Source organism: Xiphophorus couchianus, chromosome 18 (assembly GCF_001444195.1).
Source record: "Xiphophorus couchianus chromosome 18, X_couchianus-1.0, whole genome shotgun sequence".
Classification (NCBI taxonomy): domain Eukaryota; kingdom Metazoa; phylum Chordata; class Actinopteri; order Cyprinodontiformes; family Poeciliidae; genus Xiphophorus; species Xiphophorus couchianus.
In genome coordinates this window covers 20,161,505-20,180,030 of record NC_040245.1, presented here as the reverse complement: position 1 = coordinate 20,180,030, position 18,526 = coordinate 20,161,505, and the positions used below count along the sequence as shown (strand labels likewise).

Below are 18,526 nucleotides of genomic sequence, written 5' to 3'. Positions count from 1 at the left end.
TATCTGAGGCCAAAAACTGAGAGTTTTCTGTCATGTTACATTTAGGTCAACAAGTAAAACAATAGATTTTTCAGTATTTGATCTGCTTGATTAAGAAAAAAAAAGTATTATTATTATTATTATTATTATTATTATTATTATATCTAAAAGCCGTGCTATTTTTCAGAAGTAGAATTTGCTGATTATATTGTTTTGGTGATTTTTTTAAAGCTGAAACTTTCAGTGAAATACAAGGTTGATGTATTGGAAAGGCCAATGTCAGAATCAATGAAAGTGGACTGATTTCAATGGATGATAAATTGATCAGTGCAACACAATCATAATTTACGGAACATGTAAGGTTACAAATAAGATACAAATAATTTATATTAAACATAGTAACGTGATGAAACAGATATACAGTAATAAATCCGTGATGATTACGGGAACCTTTAGTTTACCTTGATCAGGCTAAACAGGCGCAAAGCAACTGATCTTACCTGTGGATTTGGTTTTGGCAGCATTGGTGGATGTGCTTGTATTGTTGGTTGTGTTGGCTGCTGTAATGGTTGTTGGAGAGATTGTTGTGGTGGTAGTTGCTGGTGTGGTGGTGTGTTTAGCTGAAAGGGGGTGGGGGGCACAGATGGGAACACACTTCACGTTACAACATGAGGGGGAACGGAGGGGTTCACGTCAACAGCCGAGCAGCTTCACGACGTTGCCTCTTTTGCAAAGAGAACACACGGTGAAGTGCTCCAAATTACAGGCAACACTTTACAACACGTCACAGAGAGCTCCTGACCTTCAGACGAAGAATAAAACACAAACCTTGACACAGACATCTGTCGATGGGGAAGGAAGGGGCATCCAGACACAACAACAGAGTGGACAACGGGAATGAAGCAGGTACTCACTGAATCTGATGACGTACGTAACCGAGTCTTTGCCGAACTCATTTGAGGCGTTGCAGAAAACGGTTGTGTTTGAAGTGATATTGACTTGAACTTTGGCTACGCTCTTAGCACCCACACCGGTCATGTGATTTGAGGAGCTGATGATCTGCCACAAACACACATTTCAAGACAGAACAGTGTGGTTACAAAGGAAAAGGGTCAGATTTGGGTCAAAGGTTGTTTTGAAAAAGCATGAAAAGTTGGTACTTGTCCCACCAATATCAAGTGAGGGCAGCTATTACTTTTGTTGGCATTTCGAGTAACTGTGGCATCATAATTACTGAAAAACGAGTCAAATTCAACTCAAAACAAATTCTAACTGTTTTGTGTGTCTTAGTGTATAAACCCCTGATTCAAAGAACTTTAAACAGTAGGAGCTGATTGTATTTTTTTTGTGAATTTGAAACAAACTTTTTAGGAATTTTGGTATACCCTGATAGTGGTTTCCAGTCCATGCCCTACTAGGAATCTCCTGCTACCATTACATTTTGATGACAGCCTACTGTGGAAAAGGCATCTTCCTGCATAATAACTTGACAAGTATCATGTAGAAGAGTTATTTGTCAAACGAACAAATACCAGAACCAGTGATTTCCCTTTAAAGACTCAGGAAATAATCCATGCCATTACCTTCACCTGACCAGTTTGGATTTATGAGACATAGATAGTTTGATTTTTGTCATAATTGACCTCGTCACATACTCATGAGTTAGGTCTGATAACTGAATCCTTTAAGCGTATGTTGGATTTAAAGCTAAAACTGAAAGACATTTCTCAGTAGTACCTTCCCATTAGTGGTGCCCCAGATTATATTGGGAGTTGGGTAGCTTCTGACGTGGCAGGTAAGTTCAAGTTCCCTCTCATTGGTCTCTTTCTCATTAAGCTGTTTTTCTATAATCTCTGGTGGGCCTGCGGAAAGAAAGACATGAAGCCAACACATTTGATAATCTTAACTATGAAGTAAAAATTCATTTAACAAGTAAATTCATCCTTAGAAAATAGTTCCAAATAAGCGGTTTTGTTGTCCAACTCACCCTGAACAGTAAGCTGTAGTGAAGCGTTGGCTTGCATCGTCTGGATCTCCGGTACTGTCACTACACAAACATACGTTCCTGCGGTGTCATACGTTACAGCCTTTATGTTTAAATGGTGACCCTTTTCAACTTCTTTTCCATTCTGCAGAGAAAACACATCAAACTTACTTGCTGCCATTAGCATTTACATAGAAAGTAAAGCATACGTTAGTGGTTCTTAATGCATCAGACCTCTGCTTTTTGTAAGTAAAGAACAGTCAGTGTCAGTAAGCTTGTGGCGGTGCGACATACAATTGTTTTGCTACTTTATGCGAAACTACATTGCACTGTTACCTTAAACCATGTTGTGGTGGTGCTGAGGGATGATAAAGCATTGCAGGTAGCCGAAAACTCTTTCTTCCAGTCCACCGAAACAGAGCCGGTGGGTTTAATGACCACCTCATCCAGATCTATGCAACAGATAAAATACTGAGTACTGAATAAGTCACATTTATCGTTCTCAATGCAGATAAAATTAAAAGTCCTTACAGTTGACAAGCACTGTGGTGTTTGTTGATAATTTCACAGAATTTCCATAGTCCTCTACGGTGCAGTGGAAAACGCCACTATTCTCACGAGTAACGTTCTCCATCTTCAAGCTTGGACCCTTCAAAACCAAATAACAGTCTTATCAAACACAATCACATGCAAGTTGTTATCCATGTTTTAGGAACAAAGATAGTTAGAAAATAGACAGGAGTTAAAATAAATGAAATTTCCTCATGTGTACCATTTTTAGGACATTTTTTCCTTCCGCTCAACTTTCCACTAATGCAGCCCCTAGCGAACCCCCCGCTTGTTTAGCAATGACCTTTTGTGGCGTCCTCTCATTTCAGAGGGTGTCAGTGAAAGACTGATGGGCAGCTGTAAGATCAGCTACTGTGTAGGCCATAACATTTCTTTATTTAAGCAAAAAACATTTACATTTAAGAATATAATATAACATAATCAAATGAAATATCCATATTAGACTTGAATTACTGAAACTAATGAACTTTTGATGGCTGTTTAATGAATGTAGAGGTAGCACAAGAGTTATGGTGACAATCAAATTTCTTACCTCATTATTTTCAATTATGAAAAATTGGGATTCACTATTTCCATCACTGGCGCAGAGGAACTCCACCGTGTCGCCCTCCTTGATTTTACCCTTTGGGGATTCAACCCACAGATTTACTGTCGTGGGAGGATCTGAAACAAAGAAGGGAAGGTCAGACTTTAACTGGGAATTTTTAGCAATCAGAAAGATCCAGAAATGTTATGCCATGGGGAAAAAAATTATACTACTTCTCAAAACATAAGTCTCAAAGTTATTAAGCGACTATATGATTTAATACAGAAAACTAATTGACATTTTTATAACTTTTTAGTACTGTGGATTCTTTTCTTCTCTCAGATTACATCATTCTTGGACAAAACTAAATTACACAAACCTCAAGAACATCTTGTAACTAAAATATGTTTCTATGATATGTAACTACGGTTTTAGTACAGGATCTCTAAAACAGATTAGTTCTACATCGCTTAAAATTCACCCAAAATGTCCAGAGCAGCTGTTGCCAGAAAACTCTCATATTTGAAGTCTGGGTTACTCACAGAAGACAGTGATGTTAATTCTTTTGGTTTCAAGCATCTTCTCTGCTCCAGGAACAAGGAATGTGACCTCGCAGTAGAAAACTGCATCTTTGTCCTTCTTCTCCACCTTCATGTTCAGGTCACTGTTGACCGAATATAAACCACTTGACTGAGTGGTGACACTGTGATCCAGTTTCACAGCTGGAAGACAAAAAAACATTTGCAAACACAAGAGATGTAAAAAGGTAAGGCGCTTTAGAGCTGATTCACAGTCAGAGAAAGATAAATTCATTAGAAAGGAAAATATTGTCATTGACATTCACCAGTTTCATTTAATTTCATGTGTATGTCAGTTTTATAAATGAGACTCGGCTCTGTTTCAGCTGTCCTCTGGAAACAACGACGGGTTCTTTGGCAAGTGTGAGACGGATGTTTTTGTGCTTTTTACATAAGTAGTGGTTCAGACCGTTTCTGTTTATTTTTGCTGCTGGTTTAAGTGAGCTAAGTAGGTTTGTTGTGCTGTAGAGGTTGTCTGGGGTTCTGATGTGACCATCTAGATGAGTTGTTGAGGCATTCTCGAAGGAAATGTGGCAGGCAGGCCATTCCTGTGAAGGTTCACCACTGTTTCATGTTTTCTCCATTTGTGGATTATGGTTTTCTCTGTGGTTCGCTGGAGTCCCAAAGCCTCTGTGTTGGCTTTGGAAGTATTTCCAGTCTGAGAGATCGATGACTTTGATCCTCATCTCTTCTTGAATTTGTTCAACACGTAGCGCAATTTATTACTTTTTGAGGTGTTTTACCTTTAGATGGACAGGATCTATTTAAATTACTTCTTTGTAATAAGGCTGAGGTGTAGTTTACTAACTTGCATAATTTTGTGCATCTTTACATAGCTAAACGTCTTGAAACTGAAATCTTGGATAATAAGGCCTCTAATAAAGTACTGTACTGTGTTTTTACCACATGATCAGAAATTAAAACTGTACAACCAAATACAGACTTTGAAGGAAGTGTGTCTCACCATCTGGAATATTGTGCAGTGGCATTTTGTCTCTGTACCAGGTGATCTTCGGTTTGGGGTGTCCATTTTTCACCTCGCAAGAGGCAATCTATGTAACATAGGAGTCCAAACATGAGGGTGTTGTCTGACAGTTTACTATTTTCTAATGGCTCATCTCTGTGATCAAAGACCTGGTTACCTTTGTCACTTTATTGCTGACTGATATTCCTTGTTCCACACCTTGAATTGTGGGATCCTCTGGTGTTTCTGAAACGAAAAAGGGACAATGTAAAGAGAAGGAAGACAGGCAACAACTGACTGCTTAATGCAAATCCGTCTCTAGCTGTTTTTAATCTCTCAGCCATCAGAATGCAGTAAATCTTACTAAACACTTTCAGCTTTGTGCCTCCCTCTCCGCTCCCTTCGCCAATGATCTTGACGAAACAGTTGAACGCCACCTCATCGTCCTTCAGCTGCACATCCCTGATCGTCAGCACCACCTCTCGAGCGGTGGTATTCACCATGATCCGATCAGAGTAAGGAGTGTTTTTCTCCACGGTGCTTTGAAGGCTGTCCTGGCTGTAGATTCGTCGACTGTCTGTTGAACTCTTTACCTGCAGGTTCACACACATCAGTGTGCATGTTAGGACAGCTGGTCATCGCTCTCTGGGTGTCTAGAGTAAAAGGTTTGATGACACTCACATAGTGCCACTCTATTGTCATGCCGCCGCTGCCGCCAAAGTCGTCCGATTTGAACATGCAGGTGATCTGAGCTGGGTCTCCCAAAAGAACTTCCACTTTGTCCTCCATGTTTACCTCCACAGCAGCCCTGGCTGGAAGAGGGAAATGAAGATGTTTTTATGTCTGCTTTCCAGAACTTGGTTTACATTGAACCAAGTTTTGGATTCCAAAACAACAAAAAGTAAACATGTTGTTAAAATTTCTCTTTTAAATGATCATGACTGCAGCTTTTATAGAAGTCCACCACAAGTCAACATAGGTTAAACTGATATTCTTATCTTTGTGATACTAAAAACCCAAAGATAAGAATCTGAAACAACGTATGCTGTGAATAATTAGGCGTTTTGATGTGATTTACTTGCCGTTCAAAATCATCCTGGTCGGGGGGGGGGGCATGATAATGCTTGATTGTTTTCATCATATGTTCATTTTCTTCAGAAAATATTTTTAATGTGCCATTGTGACAGCAATTCTCAGAATATATATATTCAAAAATAAGAAACAAATACTTGCAGTATTTTTGCAAAATTACTCATCTCCATTTATACTCAAAAGTCTAGATATTTTATTATGTTTTCATATTACAGGCCAACTCAAACTAGTGCAAAAGTATTAGTTAAAAGGGTTTATGTACTTATTACAATTTGAATAGTGAAAGATGAGGGATGTGCTGTACTCGACTCTCTTTCATAAATACTTAGGAAAACCATCTTTTGATGTATTTGCAGCTGAATGTATTTTCAGATGTAGTTTGACTAGAGACTTTTACCCATCCTCCTACTTTCCAAAACTAATAACTCAAGCTCACTCAGATTGCCTGTATCTATTTCCAGACCTTCCTACAGATTCTCACATAAATTCAGATCTGGGCTTCGACTGGTCCAATCATAAATACTTTGTTCTAAAGCATTCTGCTTCTTGTGTTTATTTTGACTTGCTGAAATGCAAACCTCTACCCCAATCTTTTACAGCTTTTAATGGCTTTTCTTCCTGGAATGCTCTGTATTCAGTTCTTCCCCAATCATCTCATAAACTCCCTGAACCCCGCTGAACAAAAGTCTCCTAACAACATTATATGATGCCACCTCCATGCTTCTCAGTAGGGTTGTTGTGTTCAGGGTGGATACCCAGGGTGCATACTCTGCCAAACGCAATGTTTTACATGAAAGCCACAAAGTTCAGTTTTGCTAAATCCCAATAAAATGCAGTCTGGTTTGTTATAATGTGACCAAATGTAAAAAGGCTCTAGTTGTTTGAATTATTACCAGTAGTATCCATAACATAGGATACATACATTAGGATAACGAGACTTTTTAAAACAGCTTTTTACTTCAAATATGCAAGGGCGAAGACGAAATTGTTCAGTTCTGTGAACAAAAGTGTTAAGACTGCCCAGAATCACCACCATCATCATCATCTTTATTTAATATTTTTGTACAAACTCAAGTAAGAAATGTAAATCAGTAAAAAGGAGGAAAGCCCTGATGGGCAAAAGAAGAAGAGGGGGATGCTATGGTAGGAATGAGAAGCCCACCCATGTACACATAAATGCACCGCATTCCAGCATGGCACCCTCACACAGGAAGAAAGGCCTGATTTACAGGCAGCATAGTAGCACCACTGTTCCTTCATGATCTGTCTGTGAGGAACCAAGGTTTTTCCCGCCTTTAGCTTCCCCTGAATTGACCGTCCTTTCTAGTCTGTGGGGACCCTCAAGTACACTTGGAGTCACATTGTTTGAGTTGATGCATAGGAGTTCGGGGCATAGAAGAAGCCCAGTGACCTTCAGAGGTTTGTTGCTATAAATTGTTGCCCCAAGTTGAACAGAGCTCTGTGGGAGTCTCCTCAATGGGCAGGAAAACACCACTTCATAGCCAGAACTGGGCGTTTAGCTTTTGCTGTCTTTCTGGCTGATGTTTGCTAACCATGTGCTTAAATATGCTATTTTAATTAATTAAAATTAATTATTTCTTTATTTGCTAAATTACCTCTGCACTGGACTAAAAGTAGAGAACAAGGTAATCAATTTCAAATGTTTTTAAAGGTAAAAATAAACCAGAAGTTTATTTACTTATGAAAGCCATGTTTTTCTTATTGAAAGAAAATGTGTGTATGTTGATCTTTAAAGATTTTATACATAATATTGTATGTTTTTCTGTAATTGTGTGAAAATATAAAACACATTTATTTTGTTTGAGCCAATCCTCTAATTTCTTCTGCAAAAACAACCCAGCATGCATTCCTGCCTCTTTCTGCATTAGCCCACCTGTCTCTCACTCAGCTGCATGTCGCTGTTTACTCCTTGCTAATGGAGCCGTATAGATGCTTTCCTGGTAAGAAAATCCAATTAGTTTCTACGACATAGACATTTCCTGGCCATTAACGATGGAAGAGCAGCACTCTTGACCGACTTGCCAGGCCTCAACCCCCCCCACCACCTAGGAAGAACTGCAGCACCTACAAGAAAAATCCTGATCTCTAAAAACTCTGACAGCAACGTCACATTTCATTTGGAATTTGTCCAGCGTTCATGTCAGAGGTACTGCAGCTATTAGCACACATTGATTTACAGCTTAATCAGTGTGACACAAAAAGAGCTGAGCATCCTCTTTTTTTGGCAGCAGCCTCCTCATTTAATAACAAACGTAATTATTTACTTTGACTGGACTCTTATTGAATGTGAAGGCAAAACTACTCTCTATTTTCATCATCTGTCTGTCGTATTTCTCACATGATCAATAATTGAAATCTACCTGTGATGGTTAAAAATGAGAAATCCAACCTTTTTTCCGACCAGTGAATGCACAATAAGTGCAACAACACTTTTCTGTGTGGTAGTTGGTACTGAATGAAGTGAAAGATGGCTGTTTTCTGAGCCAGTGAGGCGTTTTTAAAAACATATGACATGTCGAGATGCATCATTCAGGATGCAAGATGCCGAGAGAGCGCATCACTTTCAGCATATCTTGCAGAAGTCTTCTGAGATGAAATAGGTTGCTGGGTTTCTGCTTTGCACAGATTTTTAAGTACAATTGATACTTTTGAGTAGGGAACATTGGAAATCACTGGACAAAGTGCCTTGGAGCATCGGCTGTTGACTAGAAAGCACCGGTGTGGATCCTTCACATTCCTCTGATGTCTGTTTCCCTAAAATGGACATTTGTTTTCCACAGCAGCATCAGAGCTGTTTATTTAGAAAGATCCTTTTAAACAGGGAAAGAGATGTTAAAAACAGTCAACTTAATACAGTACGGTAAAGTTTTTCTATTATCTTTCTCAAAGAATTTGAAAACTAACACGCTAGATGCTGACATAAGATGTAGATGGAAAAGTTTAAGAAAATAATGCTTCTCTCTCTTTCTCCCTCTCTTATGGTCACAAGCTGTGTTTCAGTTAACTATTAAATTGTTGTAATTGAAATTACAAAAATAAATTTGCTTAGCGGATACAAGCGGCCGAAATGGGTTTTCTCCGTAGGGTGTCTGGGCTCTCCCTTAGAGATAGGCTGAGAAGCTCAGTCATCCGGGAGGGACTCAGAGTAGAGCCGCTGCTCCTTCACATCAAGAGGAGCCAGTTGAGGCTCGGGCATCTGGTCAGGATGCCTCCTGGACGCCTCCCTGGTGAGGTGTTCTGGGCACGTCCCACCGGGAGGAGGCCCCGGGGAAGACCCAGGACACGCTGGAGGGACTATGTCTCTCGGCTGGCCTGGGAACGCCTCGGGATTCCCCCGGAGGAGCTGGAAGAAGTGGCTGGGGAGAGGGAAGTCTGGGCCTCCCTTCTGTAGCTGCTACCCCCGCGACCCGACCTCGGATAAGCGGAAGAAGATGGATGGATGGATGGATGGAAATTTGCTTAATGGAAATTGCAAAATTGTGTGTTTTTTTTTGTTGTTTTTTTTACATTAGCCAAGTATAGACAAAGATTTGCGCACATTTGCAATGCAAACACAGCTTTTACACACACACAGCGATAATGAGCAACATTAATGATATTGCTTAACCTCTCAGACATTCAGTTTGTGGTCAGAAGGTACTGGTTAAAATTAAGCGCTCATTTGTGGGGAGCTTATTGTTTACGGGATAGAGACTCCATCCCAAAGCCAGTTAATTTTCTTATTTATCCCCAGATTCCTCCAACAGATGGTGTGGCCGACACAAAAGCTCCGGTTCAAATTTCACTGGAGATCCTTTGTATGTGGGCCCCATCCAACTATGTGTCAAAGGTTAGTCAGTTTAGTGTCTCCTGAACAAATTCATTTGGAGTCTGGCCATCCTTTGCAACTTTACTTTATCAGTAATTCCCAGTATTAGATTTGAATGTAAAAAAATTAATTAACTGCATAAACTAAATCTACATTTTACCCTGCAGGAAGACAATGTTATATTTTAAAGCCAAAGGCATGCTCCAAAAACACAATAATGAAATAACTCCCTATAGAACATGAAGGCATTTCACAATTTTAGTCTAAAAGTTAAAACTTAAGACTTGATCGGAAAACGTCTTGCTTTTTACTTTATCTAAATGTTTGTGAAAATGTTTTCAACGTAGTTTTGTGTTCGCTGGAAACATGGACGTCACAGAAAATGGTTTAAAGAGGTTGGAAACAAGCGGATGTTGCATCTGGCAGTAATGGGTTGATGGAGAAAGGATGCAAGATATGAAAAATAAGCTTAGAAGAAAATCAAGAGGTCAGAGGAAAAACCTAATATCTTCCTACAAGTTAATGAAAGAAAAATAAGAAAAATTAATGTTGCAAATCTTATGACTCCACAAAATTAGGTGCTCTTAAGGGTGAGGCCTGCTAGAGCCTGCAGTGAGTACACTTCTTGCAGAAGATAAGATAACCCCAAGAGGAAGTCATTTCAAACAGAGCTTGTGTCCGGTCTTGACAGCATAATCAGTTTCTGTCAGAGATAACGAAGCTTTTCCTCACCTACTGCATGAAGAGGAAATATTCAGCCTGATTTTTAAAATGTTTTTATTTTATACTAAACACAATTGCATTTGCAATTGTTCTTAAATTATTCTTCATGCCAGATGTCTGAAAGGCTTCAGACCAAGTGATGATTCCTGTCTCGGTAGAGTTTGGAGTTGATCACAATCGTTTTAAATGACAAAGCTACGTTGGTATCTTTTGACCACTTCATCATCGCTTTTGCCTTGTGACACGGCACTCCACCTCCAGGAGGAGAAGTTCAACGTTTTATCCACTGCAGCATTTATTTTTCCTCTTGATGGGAGGAGGCCCCTAATTGTAAGGAGGAAGGATTCACTACAGGAATGAATCCTGCCTTCTGTGATCCGTCCTTTAATTTCCTGCAGAATTCCACTTCTTCACTCAGCTCTTGCTGTTCTTATTGGACTGAAGTCGTTTACTTCTGGTCTTTTTCATCAAAGATATTTTACAAAGGACAAGGCCTCAATCTGCTTGTAAATGCGCTCACATCCACTCGCTGCCAGTGTTGAGGAAGCTCTCCAATGGTGGAAACACGATTCTGTTTCTCATCTCTCAGGATGAGACAATCCTAAAGTCAGGCAGACCTTTTTGGACTTTTCTTTAATCCGTCATTTCAACATGCTCTCCTTTACAAGCCTGACTTGGCAGGAAGGCTATAATTAAATTTATTTTATCAACTATTTTCTGCCTTTATATCAGTCCTATCAGTGTCCAGAAACTCACTCAGGTATAGCTTTTAAACTCAAGACAGTTTCATTTCAATAAATATGGGAGACAATTAAGAGGAGAAGAAAAATTCTGGTTCTGGTTGTGATGGCAAGACATTTTTACTCAGCAACTTCAGAAATTCACTAAAACTTGAGTTTTCATCTTTGATCTTGCATCCTAGCCTACAGCAGGCATTGATCTAAACACGTACTGGACGTTTTTGGCGTGGGATTGGTGATCCATGAAGTTGCTACAAAAGAATAATGTAAAATCGAGACATGCAAAATAAACATTCTCCTTGCACATGTGAGGCCATTTTGATGACGGGTGCTCAGAAGAATACAATGACTTCAGCCACACCTGCTCCTCTTTTACAGCAATCTCTCTTTAATAGGGTGAATTGAGCTCATTCTGTCACAGGTCATTATGTCCTTATGAAGAGAGGAAACACTAATATGGTTGATTTGTTATAAAGTTACATTTTCTAAACAAGTCACAAGGCTTTATATGCATCTGCGTGCTAATGTAAATATATAGTGAACTGAAGCTGAAAACACATTTATGCCCGTGTCAAAACCTTCGTCTACGACTGTAATAATAATAAAAAAAAACAAAAACAAGAAATTCGCCTCTGAGTGTTTTCCAGATGTAGCAGCAGTCATCTCTCTGACAGGCAGACTGATGAGATGAGGCGTGTGGAGCTCAAAGGATGGGATCTGTTTTGACTTTGTCCCTGTGATGGTTTCAGTAACAGTCGGCCGTCAACCTGCCGCTCACTCCGCTCCGCTCCGCTCTGGCACTGAGCCCAGACCACAGATGGCTATCAGCGAGAGAGAGAAGAGGACGATCACCTTCAGCACATTAGCTGCCATTCGCGGCAGATTACTGTCCAGAGCTCTAATTGATTTAGAAAGCACTGAGGCCTCAGCTCCCCATGAAGGCTGCATAATTACAGCAGCCAAAAAAGAAACCTCTTTAAGTTCCCACTTTTTGGATTCCTTTGCTTTTATCAAATATGTTTGACATGCAAGTTTGTGTTATTGTTTCCTGCCACGAGAAAGGCTGTCAGACTGAGGTTTAAAAACGACCATGATTTAACAACAATAAGGAGGGTGTCAAACTCAGAACATGCAGTCTCTGTCATATCATATTCCTGTTGTGTTTATCAACCGTTTCACACTAAAGCAAGTAATTACAGATGACAGAAAATGGCTAGAATGGAAAAAGCTAAAGTTGAGGTTGCAGCACGCAGCCACATAGCAGAGGAAAGGTCAGTGACATGATTGATGGCGTCCAGGAATAATGTGCTTTTAAGGACCAAGAAGCGGGACAGGAGCTCAGGTTCCAGTAAAACAGTCCCAATTAGTCGAATGCTGAAGAAAAATTAAAGTAGGAGTTTTTGTTTCCCTGCAGAAACTTCAATTCAGATTGTGCCAGAACCCACAGCAGGATTTAGAACCAAATTGAAGATTCAGTATAAAAAAGAACAATCCTTGTTCCTGAAAAGGCAGAGCCTCTAAATTTTTAAATATGGTATTCAACTAATAGCATTAAGTTTATAAAGGTCTTTCTATTGAACAGATACGTACAACACAATATTAATAAACAGTTTCCCCCTTCCATTTCTAATTTCTTCCCATAGTATCTTTTCTAAAATTTATCTAATTTTATTACTTCTTCCAATTAACCCTCCCCCCAGATTGGTATCATTATATTTGACTTTTTTTTTTTTTACTTACTACTTTTTTGGATTACTATTTTTTTTTTCTTGTATAGTAATTTCTCTAGATTTACCATTTATCCCAATTTAACTATTTTATGGGGTTATTATTAATTTTTTCAAATCTTCATATTAATCCAGTCTACTATTTTTTCCAGTTTAGGATTTTTATCGGACTGCGGGACTCATTACTTCTTTGGACCTCAGCATGTTTTCCAAGTTGCAACAGGATGAAACCACCAGAACGGTATGAATGAATCCCTCTCTCTGCCCTAATTTCAGTTTAGAACATTAATTATTTTTCCCAGCCTCAGTTTTAGGGATAGATAGTTAAATAGTTTAATAATAGTTAAGCATTAACCCATTTAATAAGCTCAAATGACAGTAAAGTTCTTACTTTCAGGGTCTACCTTGTTTACAGACAGCAAGGTAAATGGTTACAATATCTTATTGGCAGCAGCGTAATTTACAAAGTCTAATAGACTGTGGCTGGTCCTGACGACTATCTTGTGTCTTGATTTATAGAGTTTCTTTTCTACGCTGAATATATTAGAAAGCCTAGATGTGCAGGTTTTCTAGTGGTGAAGCTAGGTGTTGTTCTGCTCCCTTCTTTGTCCTCTGAAGCATCACCAGAGCACCAGCAGATTCATTTCAGATTTTTAACGGTTCTTCAGGCAGCGGGGGAATAACATTTAACCAAAAATAGCTCCTGGTACAAAAAAGTGGTAAATACTTTGGATCTCAACATACTTCTGTGCACAATATGTGTTCTACCCTTTGTGTGAAAGAGGTCAGAGCGGTCATTCACGTGAAAATAAATAATCCCGATCCATCAGTTAAGTAACATTTTCAGCAACAACGTCAATAAAATGTTAAAAACACTACTCAGCGCAAACAAAAGGTACATTTTTTACAGATTTAAAGCTTGAATGTTGGGAAAGAGCAAAAAATATTTAGTCCAAATCAGCACCCATTGATCAGACCAGACTCAGGCCATAAACATTTTATTACACGGTGGGCAGGAGAGCACATGACAAACTTCCAGGTCTGCTGCGCCTCATTCACGAGTTTCCAAACAAACAAAAAAACGTTCAGTGAATGAAAAGCAGACTTTCTTCTCCTGTTCTGCAGGGAGCAGGAATGAGCGTTTATACCAAAGAGGGAGCATGCTGTTCTGTTTGCATTGCGGCGTCTTTATGTAATCAGTCTCGCCTGACACAAGGTTAGTTTTTTTTATGGAACTACATTAATATTTACATAGCAAGTATTTCCCTGCTGAAAACCCTTTTTCATGAAATACATTTTCTCTTTTTACAAAAAACAAAGCTGAAGCTCTACCGTAATAAACGTTGTGTTCAAGGGCTTTTTATGTGCCTGGGTGTAATGGGTCATGAACCGAGATTGAATTTCCATTATCTACTCATTATCTCGTCAAGTGACTGTGCAGCTAGAGCACAAACATGAAGCCGGACAGCACATGGGATCATGATTATAATCATCTTAAAAATAATGAGCTGTGTATTCCATCGAGTTACAGATAAAATCTTTGTGTTTGTTGTCCTGGTTTCTATGTTTGAAGGCAGAATGCACGCTCTCGTACGCTGATTTGACAAAGCAACCGCTCTCTGTGGCGTATTTTTCACCTCTGTCACGTCTAACAATAAGAACGGCCTCTCAGGCTTGTTTGGTTACACGACAGAGCAAACTTACAGCAAGCTGACCTGACTGGCAGCAGAAACAGCAGCCGGACTGCGGGACACGAGAGAGAGGGAGCATGGGAAACCAGTGGCTCCGTCAGGCACTGGTTTACATGGATGTAAATAAAAGTCACTTGAGAGAATTTGAAAGAGCGAAGACTGGCTAACAAGGCTAAAATGAAAGGGAGGACATTTCTCAGCCTGTGTTGACACCTGATTCCTCTTTTTTTATTAGAGATGTACGATTTGTAGACGCTTTTTATCCGCACCAGAAGTTATTCTTGACACCTGTTTTGACTTCCACTTGGCCTCTTTTTTTTTTTTTATCATTTCCACATTCACTGCACTCTCATCTTTCATGGCCAGACACAAAAGCTGAAGTGAAAATGAAAGAAAAAATACAATTAATGTCAAATGGTAAAAAGCCTGATCCCAGCCATTTCAGTTAAGTACATGAAATTTCACTTTTAATTAAACACAGAATATTCAAAAACATGAAGGAAGTTTTGATGTTGGAATATAAATTAATTGACAAAATGACATGCAGAGCAAAACTGTCTGGGCACAAATCGGACTAGACGAAACCAAACTGTGACACTGCTGTAATTGTGGCATTTTCCCGTCCCTGTGTGGGAATCCTGACTTTGAAAAACAATAAATAAATAACAGAAAGTCTTTCTTCTTGAAAGAAAGGTTTGAAAAAATAGGGATGCCTTAAACATTTGAGTTGTTCTCTCTATCCACCGTTTAATTTATAATGATTTCTAGGCAAAAAGAATATTATTTTATAATCTGATATGTCACGTTTAAGCTTTACTTTAAGAAACTAGAGATGCAGCCAACCAGCCGTCCCACCCACTTCTAAACAGGGCAGAAGAATGCAACAAGAAACTCTTGAAGACACAAACACTGAGGTCCTTGTCACATGTTCATCAATCACATCCGTGCAGCCACACACACCCTGGGGCCTTTTAACACACACACACGCATGCATGTCTCACACAAGATGTAGAGCTCAGACGCCTCTCACTGCTCCATGAATCGCCCTCAGCAGTCTGCAGTCTGAAACACCATGAATAGGTCACTAAAATGAAAGAATGATGATTTTTCTACACCAGATATCAATAAATATACTTAATGTGTGGCCATTTTTGAAATGACAACTTTTATGTCCGGCTGCCGCACTAAGTCTCTTTGACATGCTCTCCACAGAGCTGCAGGGATTTTGTCATGAAACCCTGAAATGAAACTCCGTGGATTCTTGATTTTATTTATACAAGTTGCATTCAGAGTAAACTTTTAAAATGCTTAAAGGACTTTATTTTATTTATTTTTTTACTATGCTGAGCAGTAAATGCCAACTCCACAAATTCAAAAATAGGGTATGGAAACCAGACTGAATTGGATGTGCATCCAGAAATAACCCAAGAAATAATTAAAAGAAAGTTTCTGCTTACATTTTTCAACAGCACAGCTATTCAATATCAGCAAATAAAGCTTAAACTTTTAAAAGTGTTGCAATATATCTTGCAATGTAATGTTTTCTGCACCGCCGTGTGTGCAGTGTAACCAAAAGCTGCAGTCTATCTACATCCTGACAGGTTGGGTGCGCACTAAAGTTTACCAAGAAGTCAGATTCTCTTTTATATTTTCCAAAGGGAAGAAAAAACAAAACCGCAGTCAGCCATGACTCACAACGTAGTGGGAGTTTTAAGGTCATGCTCATATTTTTATCTCATTATTTTCTTACTCTTTGACTTACCGAGCTTTACAGCTGCAGCAGATAATCAAAATACACGCCTTCTACAGATAAAAATATCTGTTTTATCATATCACCAATTTGTCTGCATTCACAGTGCGCAGTTATAGAAGAAGTAATAAAAAAGTCAGAATGTTTCTCAACTCCTTGACTGCAGGCTCTAAGTAAGAACTCTTGATTCAAATTGGAAACATCATATAGTTACTTTGTCACCATGTCTTTGTATAGATTAACTCATAAACCACAAGAACAGAGAAATGTGTTCTACCTCAGGGCTCCAAATGCTAAATGACTTCATTCTGTTCTTGCCACCCTGGTTTTGGACAGCTTGTTCTTGACACATATTTTGAGCAGAATATTTTTCGTACTTGATGTCTGAAAAATATGAGGAGGGCACAGTGCAATCGGAGACACTTATGAGAACTTCCTGGGACCTCTGCACATTGGCTCTTGTGAAGTATGAAAGGTTGTGGCCAACAAGAACAAAGTTCTTGTTGCCTCAAGTAAAAGAAGTAATTTGCTTTCTCTTGGGGAGTGTTGGCCTTAAAGCAACACCGTCTACATGCGATATTTGTTTTATGTTATATATTAATAACACCACAATACTCTACAGTCTCTATAAGGGCGGCTTATGATGCTCTGGAAGATTTGTTCATTAAGACAGAAGAAAAAATGTGCCTTGATCGTCTGATGGGACAAATAAGTTATTTTTTAAAGTGCAGTAAATGAAGCTAGGCATGTTCTCTGTCAGCTACATTTCCATCTAAATATATATTTAAAGAAACTCTTAGACTCGTGTTTTAATGCAAGTCTAAGCTTGTTTAAGCCTTTTTTTGCATGTTAGGACTTTTATTCTTAAATGGTGTGGAGGTTGAGACGATCGAACAAAGATCATGTCAATGAAAATGTAGGAAAAAGTAAAGAATTGCACATAACCGCTTGCATTATGTGCACGACTGACACAATGATTTGAAGATTTGAGAATTTCAATTCTGCTCTCAGAAATGCACCAAAGCCACCGGAAAAAATTTTAATCTGATCGATGGATGCAGATCTCGACGCTATCATTTACTGAACCGTTCAGCACCGTGAGAGACTTCAACTGTGGCGTCCGCTTGGTTCAGGTGATGTTTTCATTGCTGTGTGCAGCGGCAAAGAGACGGATGGTGGCAGCTGTGCCAACCAAGCTGCACATTCCCACAAAGCCTCATGGGAAAACAAGGTGATCTTGTCACAGTCATGTGTCAGACACTTTCCCTTACAACACACATAGATCCTCCTGGGGATCCGGAGCCAAATGCCAGCAGCATCCACCCGGCGTGCCTTTATGAAACAAACTAAAAAAAAACAACGGTTAACGACTCCTCAAAATGAGGGAACGATAGTGGAGACTAGGAATGTAAATAGAGAGGAGAGGATCAGAGGAGCAGACCACACAACAGGGAGGAGGAGGAGGAGGAGGGAGTCACACTGCTCTCCAGTTTCTCCTGATGATGTGATGGTGCATGTGGTTTCAGCAGACCACCTGTTGTAAAGGTCATTGCTCGGTTCCCAGAGCTCCACGCTCCGTCCTCAAAAGTATCTCTGCTGACTCACAAGCCGTACAACAGAAACGCAAAGAAAGCTCCAGATGAGACTCACTCCTGGCAACAGCGTTGTCAATACAGGAGGTTTAAATTGAAGTAGTAAATATAAACTCTGTTCCTTGTAACAGCTGCCACTAAGTAAAACATTAAAGACCCGGCTTCCCAGCATTTTCTCTACTGGTGCCCTGATCAGGCCTTTATGTTTCTTTTAGGTCTGACAGTCCAAGTTTGTCTCATCTTTTATTTCTCCTTGAGGAAATTTGTTTGAAAGCCATGCAAAGAAATAAAGCTTCTTTTTCACTTTTCTGTAGTCCACACAAGATATGTGACACAAAACATCATCTATAAAATACCACCGAGTCTCTGTTTAACTGAAGCTGCTTTTGCATCAAACAACAGCAAATTAAAGAATACACAAAGAATCAAAATCACTTAATTGCCCCTGCCAGTAAACAGGTTCACAGATTAGTGAAACTACAATGTAAAAACATTAAATATTATCAACTATTTTTGGTCTAGTTTCCAGGGCAAATGTCTTATTAAACTTGAAGTAAGACAAAACTAACTTACAAGTAACATCCTTAGTATTGATGAAAAAGTACTGGTTCTGTTGGCAGATTATTCCCCTTGTGACATGGGGAAAAGTTTTTACAGTAAGTGAAATAATCTGCCAATAGAACAAGTACTTTTTCATCAATTTTAAGAAATTATGTGCTTAAAACAAGCTCCGACTGGTAAGTTAGTTTTGCCTTATTTCCAGTGTAATAAAATATTTCAA

General features: G+C 39.2%; 1 protein-coding gene across 3 annotated transcripts in view; it reads right to left on the bottom strand.

Annotated features, from left to right (window-relative positions):
• Window positions 1-18,526, bottom strand: part of mcamb (melanoma cell adhesion molecule b) — a 39,425-nt gene that overhangs the window by 4,432 nt on the left and 16,467 nt on the right. For 2 of the 3 annotated variants that reach the window (XM_027999734.1, XM_027999735.1), the window contains exons 2-12: window positions 5,283-5,413; window positions 4,966-5,194; window positions 4,780-4,847; window positions 4,602-4,689; window positions 3,602-3,781; window positions 3,066-3,196; window positions 2,495-2,612; window positions 2,300-2,415; window positions 1,967-2,108; window positions 1,717-1,841; window positions 894-1,038 (exon numbers count right to left, since the gene is read on the bottom strand). In XM_027999734.1, coding sequence (XP_027855535.1) covers window positions 894-1,038; window positions 1,717-1,841; window positions 1,967-2,108; window positions 2,300-2,415; window positions 2,495-2,612; window positions 3,066-3,196; window positions 3,602-3,781; window positions 4,602-4,689; window positions 4,780-4,847; window positions 4,966-5,194; window positions 5,283-5,413 — 1,473 coding nt within the window. Of the gene's footprint in view, window positions 1-479; window positions 600-893; window positions 1,039-1,716; window positions 1,842-1,966; window positions 2,109-2,299; window positions 2,416-2,494; window positions 2,613-3,065; window positions 3,197-3,601; window positions 3,782-4,601; window positions 4,690-4,779; window positions 4,848-4,965; window positions 5,195-5,282; window positions 5,414-18,526 lie in introns of all 3 variants that reach the window. The other variant, XM_027999733.1, reaches the window with a different exon arrangement.